The 11,404-nt window shown below is 45.1% G+C and overlaps 1 protein-coding gene across 2 annotated transcripts; it reads left to right on the top strand.

Annotated features, from left to right (window-relative positions):
* Window positions 1–1,436: 1,436 nt before the first annotated feature.
* LOC143822872 (zona pellucida sperm-binding protein 3-like) lies at window positions 1,437–10,873 on the top strand. Of its 2 annotated transcripts, none has more exons than XM_077308581.1 (9): window positions 1,437–1,817; window positions 2,960–3,067; window positions 3,954–4,118; window positions 4,855–5,038; window positions 5,948–6,059; window positions 6,323–6,414; window positions 8,386–8,480; window positions 9,541–9,624; window positions 10,558–10,873. In XM_077308581.1, the coding sequence occupies exons 1-9, from the start codon at window positions 1,727–1,729 to the stop codon at window positions 10,845–10,847; spliced, it is 1,221 nt and encodes a 406-aa protein (XP_077164696.1). In that variant the 5' UTR covers window positions 1,437–1,726; the 3' UTR covers window positions 10,848–10,873. The 2 variants fall into 2 exon arrangements, with proteins under 2 accessions (XP_077164696.1, XP_077164698.1); XM_077308583.1 differs by lacking the exon at window positions 1,437–1,817 and adding an exon at window positions 1,936–2,131.
* The last annotated feature ends 531 nt before the right edge of the window (window positions 10,874–11,404 follow it).

Raw genomic sequence — 11,404 nt, 5'->3', positions numbered from 1 at the left:
CTCCTTAGATAGCATTTCTGAGCCAAACTTTGAGTCTTCCACGGATCAGACTTTTAAACCTCAATTATATAGTGACATCACTGCTTTCATTTATTTAGATTTTTACGGCAAGCTCAAGGCATCTTTCAAGGAATTTAAAAAACATAAAACATATACTAAAATCATTAAAACACCTCCCGCCCACCCACCCTTACCTAATACGGCAATTGTTTATGAGAAGTGAAGTGTCGGAATAATTAATGAGAGGTTGGAGATAAAAGCTTATCAGGGCAAGGTCCCGCCTCCCCGGAATGCTCAGTGGGAGAGGAGTGCAAAACAGACCACTTGCATCAAGCGGGCATTCCAGAAGGTTGGGGCAAGGACTGAAAATGCAGATGGGCAGGATGGGCAGAGGACAAGAGGGCAAGTGGTAGGCCTCACAAATCTCAGGCCCGGTAGGGGGGGTAGTTTACTCCTCTACTCTCAACCACTGCCCTAACGCTCTCTGATCGCTATGGTAATGTTTATACATCCCTTCAAAATAAGATACAGACACACCACAACAATGAACATAAGGAACATTTTATTTTCATGGAAATTTTAACTCAGGACAATGACAAATCAATGGGAATCCTGAGCTTGTTTCTCTGCAACAAGATAATTCCATGTGGGAGTGATGGGAGACAATGACACCCAAAGTGTGTTGTAAAGGGCCGGGGGGGATGAAGTAAAGGGCCGGGGGGGCGGGGAGAAAGCGTCCTTCGGGGCCCACCTCCAATTAGTCGACGGACCACATGTGGTCTGCGGCCCACAGGTTGGGGATCGCTATATTACAATACTATTTTTGCATTCTATGCGTTCTATGAAACTTTTTGTTGCTCCATATAGACCAGATTTTTCATCAAGAACCCCTCCCCCCCCCCGTCAATGGTGTCCTGCTTTACCAATGTTAAAATCTGGTCACTTTAATTTACAAACGACCTTTACAGAGAACTTGTATCTTTTTTAGACTGAGATATGGCTGCTGCACAACCACCAAATAAGAAGCGGAGGCAATATAGTGTTTTCTGAATTTGCGGTAGACCTAATACCAAGAAAGAGATATGTGTTCATATGTATGCCTTGCGGGGGGGGGGGGGGGTGGCACTAGGGATGCAGCCTGGGAGCCAAGGAGGGGGCAGGCCCCAAAAGTTTGGGAACCACTGCTTTGAACCCTGCCAATGCCAGCAAGGATAAAAAGAGCATAAGAGATCCCCCTGCCAGCACTTATCCCAGAGGGCCATGAGGGATCTCTCCAGTGGGATCTTGGGAGTAGCCTCCCATTCCTGGTGGGAGCTGGGGAGCTCAAGCATCTGTAATTAGTAGGGGCTCTTTGCCAAACCCTAGTAGACGTCCCTGGATGCGGGCCCTGTTGCAGCCTTAAATTGCTCTTCAAATAACAGTGTTAGGCTACAACTCCAGGAACGCATTCCTGGGAGTAAACCTTATTGAATAAAATGGGACTTAGTTCTGAGTAGATGAGGCTGGTCCCCTCAGAAGCAGAAGTCACATATGCCATGTGAGCCTATGCCTGGTTACTCAGAAGTAAATACCATTGAGTTCCATGATGCTTAATTCTTAGTAGTTCATACGTTTAGGGTTACAGCCCAAAAAGTTCCTGATTCCAGCCCCAGATATCACAGTAGGCAACCTGACCAATAGGAATTTGGAGAGGGTTAGCTTCAGGTGTGTCTTGTTCTCTCTCAAGATGCCTATTTTAGGAGTCTCGGAGACCCTTCCTTTTGGCTTTCTTTGCATGATGAGTTGTTTTTTCTGTGCTGTGCTTCTTGGGTTGCTGGGTAAGTCTGAGCAAGGTTTATAGGTAGCTAACTTCTTGTTGAATGTAACCTCTTAGTGTGGATGTAGGGAAACGGTGAAGGCTTTTTTTTGCAATCTCTTGAATGTAAAGAGGCTAATGAGAAAGGGGAATATAATATGTGCTTACTATATTGCAGTCTCTGGTACCATAACTCTTTCCACAAAGAGGTCAAGGGCTGTTTACAGAAGAATGTAACCCTGAGTCCTAAATTGGAAAACTGGTCCATCGGTTCCTCCCGGGCAGCCAAAAAGTTGTCAGAAGTATCTGAAAATACCTAAATGATTTGCTTGTTGGGTAAATGAATCCTATAAACTAAGCATGAGTGGGCTTCTGTTTATAGGAATGATGCTATAGACCAGGTTTTCTAGTCTGTGTCCTTAGGAGATCCCTGAGAATTTTCAAGGAGACTATTCTTTCAATTAATGATGTCTTCCACTATCTTGAAAAATGCTGGGTGTGGCCCAATTCATAGTCCTGATTTACCTGAGCAAATTTTGAGCCCAGTAGCATCTTTAAGACCAACATAATTTTATTCAGGGTGTGAGCTTTTGTGTGGACACACACTTCCTCAGAGGAGTAAGCAGTTCATACTTATAGGGAAAGTGTGAGAGTAAATTAACATACAGGATAATGTAAATGATTAACAGACTTCAGAGAGGAATGGGGGAAAAACAGCAATTTGCATTTGTTTGTATTCACTTGAAATTGAATTACATTGGAAACCTTTTGTATCCAATAAATAGTTACCATTCCGAACTACTTTGCATTATACTCGTCATTATGATGATGATATAACTGTTGTATGGAAGTGTTGTTAGAACTTTGTTACTGGCTGCTGAAACTACGGTTATGGTTACTATTGTGTTATTTTAATTTTTATAATGTACTGTCCCCTATGTTCCATGTAAACTCACCTGAGCCACAAGGGAGGGCAATTTATAAATAAATATTATTTTAAATATTAAAATTCTGTTGGTCTTAAGGATGTTCACATAGAACAGAACAGGAACGATACAGATAACTTAGATGAACAACAATGAATGAAGTGAAACAACAAGCAACATGGAACAGTAGAAAATGTGGGAAACATTAAATTAACTAATACTGAGTTATTTTCTTCAGCTGTTCAGGTTCTGACACAAGGAAATGATGGGCCCAACCCAACTGTTGATTCTAGTTCTTATCCTGGCATTACCGCAAAGGCTGGCTTCTTCAGAAGAGTCCTTAATGGTAAGGCTGTTTGCTTAATGCCTGGCAAAGGCACGCAGGTTGTGTGATCAGGTGGTAGATGGTGTTTCTGAAAGCTAGTGGGAAGAGATGGGGGAACATGCTAGCTACTGAGTATCCCCACGTTGCTCCCAGTTGCTCTCTCAAGGCCTACCAACTTTACAAGGTTGTTCTGAAGGTAAAATGTAGAAGGAAACAAGAGTCACTACCTTGAGCTCCTTGGAGGAAGAATGGGATAAGAAGGCAATGGGTAGCCCCCTCTTCTTTAAGTATGCTTCCACATTCTTAGCAGGGCTGTTAAAAATTACTGGGGAGTCAATAATTTCCTGAAATCCCTTGCTAAGACTAATTCTCTATTAGTCAAAAGCTTTCATCTGATTGTAATTCAGTCTTAAATCGATAATGGGGTTTATTGGAATCACATAAGGGTAATTTCTGGGGAAGGCACTGGCAAACCACCCCGTATTGAGTCTGCCATGAAAATGCTAGAGGGCGTCATGTCACCGACATGACTCGGTGCTTGCACAGGGGATACCTTTACCTTTTTAAGGGTAATTTCTCAAGGGCTGTACCCAGAAGAGCTCTTGGCTAGGTGCAGTGGACGGGTGTAGTTCAGAGACCCACTGATCGTAGACTGCTGCCATTCTTCAAAATACAAGATGGGGCTCTTGTTCTAAGTCACCTTTCTGCAAATCGAAACTGGGGAATCACATACCAAAAGCTTGAATCTAAAAATATGCTTTGGAGGGGTGGGAAATCAGTGTGCCTGCAAACTAAAGATCTGGAATGCTGTCAGCAGATCACACTTTATATTCTGCTCAATCATGCATACTACAGATCTTACATATTCCTACAAAAATCATGTAATGATTCTTCTCTCCTTCCTCAGTGGCTAGGGGTCTGGTATCCCCGGTGTGGCATGATGCTTCTACCACCATGAATCCCACCACGCCTGGTTCTCAATCAGCCAATCCCCCAGCTCAATTCCCATTTGTGCAAGAATCTCAGCTCAAGCAGGTTTCCCAGATGAACTTCTCTCTGAGGGTTTTAGAAGGTAAGATTAGTTCTTCCTCTTACCCTGCTTGGAATTGGGACTGTGCTATAATGAAGGCTCTTTACTTGGCTGCACAGAACTGCCCCTTCTGCACGCTTTGGATAATGCACTTTCAGTGTGTTTTTGTGGCTGGATTTTCCTGTGTGGACAGGCAAATCTATTTCTAAAGTGCATTGAAATTGCATTATCCAACATGTGTGGAATGGGCTCTGCTGCTTTTGTGCCAATAATTTATTATTATTATTACTCCTTGATTATGCAATTTTCCACTCTGAAATGTGTTTTTTTTTTTTTTTTTGCTATCTGTTTTATCTGGCCGCAGTGCTGTATTAAGCTTCTCCCCACTGATGTTCTTACTTTGGAAAGATGAGCTCTGGCCAGCAGTGCCTACCCAGAAGACTTCTTTGGGCAACAATTTTGCAGGGCAAAGTCTTTCCATTTCCACCTTTGTCCCACCCTCCATGCGTGAGTCGCCAAATAATTAAACTGCAATGGCATTTGAGCAGCCATAACCAATCTGTCCAGTGGGAGACTTGAGTGGTAGCAGCTGTAACTGAGCACTGCAAACAAGAAAGATGGAGAGATCACTGTAGAACTGCTCCCCCAGCTCCCAGGGCATAGAACAGATGTTATGACCCACTATGTATGCATCAGATGGAAGACCAGATAAGGTGAGTCTGTGGGAAGATGCAAAATCTTGACTTATGTATGGAACTCTGCTTCCCTTTCCTCCCAGAGTACCGCAGCTTTTTTGAAGAATCTGGTCTCTACGATGAAGGCTCCCCTATCTACATTGAGGCAAGGGTCCAGACCCCTCCAGGCGTGCCGTTGCCCAAGATCTTCATTGATGAGTGCTACGGGACAGACACAGAGGAGCAGATCCGTCTCAGGAAGCTCTATGTGATCGCTGACAACCATGGGTCAGTGGTGCTTGGTTGTGTGAAAGGAGTGAGATGGCCCTGGTGCCATTTTTCACTTCTTTCACTTTCATTGTGCTAGCCTCTCATTTTTGCAAGCAACTTCCTTCTTCTCCCCCTTAAACAAAAGTAGAATCAAGCTGGTAGATCTTGAGGAATAGAAGTGACGTCTGTCATGCACAGAGAGGATCCTAATGAGCTATATTGTTAACTTGCTTGACGGATGGTGCTAAAACCAGGATGGTCTTCAGAATGTGTGGTTGAGCATATACAGGGCTTGGCAATCTCTCTCTCTTCCACCACAAACACTTTTCTTTCAGAGCCACATGTTTTATTTATACTCTGGTTCATACAGATCTAGTAAAAGCCAAAAGTGCCTGGAGGACCATAGAATCATAGAGTTGGAAGGGACCTCCTGGGTCATCTAGTCCAACCCCCACTCAGAACCCTATCACTCATCCACTGTAACCTGCCACCCCCTTGAATCTTCACAGAATGAGCCTCTCCATCAGATGGCTATCCATCCTCTGTTTAAAAAATTCCAAAGATGGAGAACCCATCACCTTCCGAGGAAGCCTGTTCCACTGAGGAACCTCTCTGTCAGGAACTTCTTCCGGATGTTTAGATGGAATTTCTTTTGAATTAATTTCATCCCATTGGTTCTGGTCCGTTCCGCCAGGGCAAGAGAGAACAGCTCTGCTCAACAAAGAATCTCCAGAAAACCCAAATCTTATAAATTATGCAATACCACACAAGTCCATCCTGTGCTGAGTCAATAGGGTAACATATCAGGCAAGGTGAATTCGGGCAGGCTAGTTCTCCTCTGAAACAACTTGGGCTTCTAGCAGCATCAACTAATGAGGCCTTTATCCTGCCCCATCTTCAGCTAGCTCTAACTGGTTTACTTGGCAGGTGCCTGTATCATGAGGAGTCGGAGACTGTGACTTCCTGGTTCCGGAAAGAAGACTCTGCAATTGTGTTTACGGTGCCTGCCTTCTTGGTGTCTGGAAAGCTAGTAGGCGAGGTAAGAGTCTATATTCAGACACTAGCTAGCTGGCACAAATTTCTCTGTCAATCTAGTGAAGAGGCTGCTGCAGGGAAGAGGTGGCTACATCTCAAACATCCTCCTGAGAACATCCACTGCAGCAGAGCTGGGATGGCTGTACTAATTCGGGTTGTACTGTACTTCTGTACTGGCTGTACTGTACTTCTTCTCCAGCTGGTGCCAGCTCTGATTATATCTTTATAGTTCTGCTAGTTTTGCTACCAACTTTTTCCCATCTCCAGATCTATATCCACTGTCTTCTGTCAGCCTGGAGCCAAAATTCTCCTACCAGCTCTGGCAAGAAAACATGTTACTTCAATAGGACCTCCTCCAGGTTAGTTCCAAGCGCTTCTCAAAGGTGTGCTTTGCTTTAGATTCCCCCTGCCCAGATGCTATCGGTGATGCCTCTATTAATCCAGGGAAGAAGATAAGTTTATCAGTGACTATTAGCCATGGCAACTGAGGGGAACCTCCACATTCAGGGGCACTAAGCCTCTGAATCTGAGAGCCAGGAGGCAATATCAGGAGAAGGCCTCGGCTTCTATGTCCTGTTGTTGGCCCCCTAGAGCACCCTTTCTCAACTTTTTTAACATTGAGAAACCCCTGAAACGTTCTTCAAGCAACCCCAGAAGTGGCGCAATATTGTAGAACATGGTTGGGAAGCTTAGCTGTGTACATGCCCACCGGAGCCCCTCCCCTCCCCATCACCTCCAGGCCCATCATTGGCCATTTTGGGAGGGGGGAAGTCAACATGACCATTTCCGATATCACCCGAAATTAAATTTAAAAACATATTAAAATTTTAATTCCTATCCATTCAAAAAACCCTTCCAGGGCCGTCAAGAAACTCCAGGTTTAACAAAACCATGGTTGAGAAAGCCTGCTGCAGAGGCTTTCTGTGTGAGACAGGATGATGGGCTAGATGGACTATTGTCCTGATCCAGCAGGGCACTAAAAATTATCCCGCCTCTGGCCATTCCTCAGGACAATTCCGCACATATAAAAAAAATAGCATTACGCTAGCAAACTGGAGTAGCACCAAAAAATATCCCATCTCCAGCCATTCCTTACCTTCTGGCTCTCTTGCTTTTGTCTGCCTCCTTGTCATTCTCCTTGTACTCTGCATGCCTGCTTGAAATGGCTGAAGAGAAAAACACATTTTACAGGTGACTCTCTTCCACCTGTCAGTCAAGCCAGGCAGCCAATCCCTTTTCTTCGTATTCTATAATGGGTATTTCAGCATTTCTGCCTTTCTCGGGATATGGGGGCATTTGGGTTTGAGGTAGAGATTCCAAACTTTCAGGGTAGCTCCAGGAGGCTCTTCCCTGTCTCCCCTTTAAATTTCATAACAATTGGTCCAAGGGATCCACATCTAGGGGCTCGCGAAGAGGGTGCCCCATCCCTCCCATTATATCCTATGGAGAGTTTGTCCTATAAGATATAATGGAGGAATGGGGACATCCTCTTCGGGAGCCCCTAGACGTGGACCCCTTGGACCAATCATTCTGAAATTTGGCGAGGAGTCAGGGAAAAGCATCTGGAGTAACCCTGAGAGTTTGGAGGCTCTACGTAAACCCCAATCCACCAGACCCTGGGAAAGGCAGAAATGCCAAAATTCTCATTACAGTCTATGGTGTCCTAGACATGGGCACTGAAGATCAGGCCCTTAGTGAGTCCTTTGATTTGGGGGGGGGATCATTCCTGATTGGCAGGGGAGCAAACTTTAAAGAGGCATATCTTGTGTTTAAACTTTGCGAGGTTTTCTTTTTTTTTGCCTTGCCTTGCCTGCATGATTCAATGCCTATTCATTGCTCCAGGCAGTTTGCTTTTAAAAAAATGTCCCCAGGAGTATGGAGAGGGAGGTGGGTGCGAGGGCAGGACATTGGAGGCAGAGATAGCACAACTTTGGCTCTGCACATTTCCTTGGCGTGTGGGATGCTGGTTGCTCTCCTCTAGCTTGTGCTTTTTAGCTGGGGGAATCCACTTTATGCAATTCCCCAACTAGCACTCTAAATTGGAGGATGTAGCTACCGGTTTACTGCTTGGGCCCTGGATGTTGGCGATGTCATGCAAAATGCCAAAAATATGGCGTCTGCATAAGGTAAGCACTAACAGGTGCAGAATGGCCCTCAGTATCCTCTTGTTTCTATAACTCAGCAGCTATAGGTGTTCCTCTCATATCAGGTCACTACAAAGCTACGTTTGCCTGCAAAAATCTAGTTGTTAAATCTTTTCCCCCCCTTTACGTATTAGCCATAATGGTGATTGTATTAAGCAACTGTATAATAAATTGGTTCTCTCATAGCTGGAAGAACATAGATGACCCATCCAAATCTTCTGTGTGCAACTGTTGTGACAGCTTCTGCCCCATGGAGTCCCCACATCGTGGAAGATTTAAAGGTACATGAATCTGGTTTCAGTGTTTAGACTAAACTCTGCTAATCAGAGATGTCCGCCTGGTCTCAACTGGAGACTGGTGGAATGAGTTGCCGGTTGAGATCCCAGCCCTGACGGAGCTGTCAAAATTCTGCAGGGACTACAAAACAGCATTCTTCTGCCAGGCCTATGGTTGAGACCATGGCAGCCATGGTCAGATAAGCCTCTCCTTTTCTTCTCCATCCTGCACTCTCCCTAACTAGATGATTCCACCAACAAAACAATGGTGAATGGAGGAGGGGTGGCGGTGAGAGGTGTGTTACTTATTAACCATTATTTTATTTTTATCAATGTAATATAGAAATTCATAAATATTTACAGGCCTCCTTTCTTCACAGCCCCACCGTACTGGGACAAAGGTTGCCCAGGCCTGAGGCGTGGAATAAATTTGACACCAGCTGATTCCACAGGGCCTGTAAAACGGAGCTGTTCCGCCAGGTCTTTGGTTGAGCCCAGGATGAAGATTTGGCCCCCCACCCCACCCCACCCTCATCATGCTGCGCTGTACCATCTTGTTACCTTTCTCAGGGATTGGTTTTTAGCCAACTTGTAGCAGGAGTTCTGTATTTTATGGGGTAGGAGGCCTGATGTAACCCGCCTCGTTTGAAAGAAGTGGGCTAAAAACTGAATAAATAAGTAAAAATAATTTCAGAAATCATGAATCCTCAACCACTCCTCACATCAATGAGTGGTGGGGCCAGTGGCCCAAGGGTAAATTCCTTGGCCATGACCAAGTTTGGAACTTGTGGTGTCCTCTTTCACTATTAAATACGGGGATGGAGGGAGGCAAAACAAGCATCACTGATGCCTCTTTCATCTTAGGGTGGAATCGTGCTCAAGTGTTTTCTGTTTGGTAGGACTAATGTGGAACATGGCAGAAAGTGAGCAAAGAAGGCAGGTGCCTATTTTTATTTATCATATTTCTAGCCCACCACTCTCTGGACTAGAGGTGGGTAAAGCCTTCCCTTGATGCTCAGTTCTTAGAAGCTTCCCACCACCACACAAGCCTTTCTTCTCTTTCCAGCATCGTTTGTCAGTGAGGGAAGACTGCACAGAGAAGTGGCTGGCCCTCTGACCGTGCTCAAGGATAGCCTCCCGTGGTTTTATGGTTAGTTTTGCATCTCCTTAACATGTTCTGTGTGGGTGGAAGAGGACCAGAAAGTCTGCAAGGAGATTTCCTAGGGAAAAGAAGCCCAGGGGTATAGGGTTCCCCACCTCCCACTAACAGGGCAAATGGCAACAAGGAAGAACTTGGCAATGGGAAAGGCTTGAACCCAATTGCTGCTCTGAAACCTCCTCTTTAACTGGGCAGGGCTTTGAAAATAATCAGGAATCCAGTTGGATTTTAACTAGATCATTTGTGTGTGGGGGGGGATTACTCTCGGCCACAAAGTATAGCACGGCAAACTTAGCAGCACATTTCATGGGTCAACAATGCTATCACACAAAGCGTTTAAACTGATCAGCCTTCCAGGGTAAATCTGGTAAGAAATTAGGTGATCCAAGTGGATTTCTAAAGGTACATATCTAGTGCCCTAATAGCTTTGCCCTGATGAAGGTAGTAGAATGCCTGGTGGGCTACCTCAGTGGCTTGCACCTCCATGGATAGTGAGGCATCCATTACATCCAGGAGTTAACAATTACCCCACACTTCAGCGTTTTGCGTGATGGAGCGGCTGGATTAGAACGAGCAGACTAAAATCTCAGCCCAAAAGATTGCTAAAATGGCCTTGTATAAAAATGGCAATTAAGATAAAACTGAAAAATGTACATCATAAATGAAATCTGTCGACACTTTGTGTCCTACTTAGAAGAGGAGCAGGATAAAAATGGAAGGTCACTTCTTGTACCAGCTGCCTTGCCTGTTATCAGGACGGCTTTCACCCTGGAGTTGCAGAGTAACATGCATGTGAAATGATGAAGATAAAGGGATAATTTTGCAGTGCTGCCTTCAGGCTGGATGTCTGTCTTCTAATAGAAGAGGCTGCCTTCCATTGGAAGCTTTCCTGCCTCACTTGACCCTCTTTTGTCCCCCCTGCAGGGCAATGCCACACCATAAAGAGCCTGCTGCTGATGAGTCTGGCGTTTCTCGGGAGCTTTGCGTTGGTGATTTTCTTCATTGGTGTTCCCTTGGGCCTCACCGGCTTGATGATCCGCCATGGCCAGTTCCTTAAGGGACACCGACTTCTGGTGAACAAGGTGGAGCAGGACTTTGATACCGAGCTGAAGACGGTGGCTAGAGCTTTGGCTGCTGAAGCTGCCGACGAGATGGAAGAGTCGACGCTGGACTACGACAGGCTGAAGGAAGATAGCCCAGAAAAGGATAGCTGAGTGAAAATAAATACAGGTTTTCCAAAGCTGGTTCCCGCTGCTTTGTTTGACGTGGCTATAGCTATCTCCCCTGAAAGTCTCTAAAACTTCTCATAGCTTGCTTCTTGGCATGAATGGCCGGGGCTTAATTGATACACATATGTACTAATTTGTAATTTAAGGGTGCCTGTGAGAGCAAATGGCATTACAATCAAAATAGTAGCCTTTTTCCAGGTGGCCAGTTCAAATCAGGGGTAGTCAAACGGCGGCCCTCCAGATGTCCATGGACTACAATTCCCAGGAGCCCCTGCCAGCGAAAGCTGGCAGGGGCTCCTGGGAATTGTAGTCCATGGACATCTGGAAGGCCGCAGTTTGACTACCCCTGGTTTAAATCATCCAAGAGCACTTTCAACTGTGTGCAAGCTGCCTCAAAGATGTACAAATTAACTTTAGCAAAGGCTCTTGTAAATCAGACACTTCACTGATTCATGCATACCAACCCACTTGCTTCACATTACCTGAGTACTTGCCACAAGACTTGTCATTAAATGTATACACCTTCCAGCACACACAAATTA

Source organism: Paroedura picta, chromosome 13 (genome assembly GCF_049243985.1).
Source record: "Paroedura picta isolate Pp20150507F chromosome 13, Ppicta_v3.0, whole genome shotgun sequence".
NCBI classification, from domain to species: Eukaryota; Metazoa; Chordata; class Lepidosauria; order Squamata; family Gekkonidae; genus Paroedura; species Paroedura picta.
The sequence above is the reverse complement of the archived record's forward strand: the minus strand, read 5'-3'. Positions and strand labels throughout refer to the sequence as shown.

Coding starts and splice junctions, on each gene's coding strand:
- LOC143822872 (XM_077308581.1), top strand. CDS start 1,727: ATGCCTATTTTAGGAGTCTCGGAGACCCTTCCTTTTGGCTTTCTTTGC. Junction 5,039..5,947: donor GTGATCGCTGACAACCATGG/GTCAGTGGTGCT, acceptor TTTACTTGGCAG/GTGCCTGTATCATGAGGAGT. Junction 6,060..6,322: donor CTGGAAAGCTAGTAGGCGAG/GTAAGAGTCTAT, acceptor TCCCATCTCCAG/ATCTATATCCACTGTCTTCT.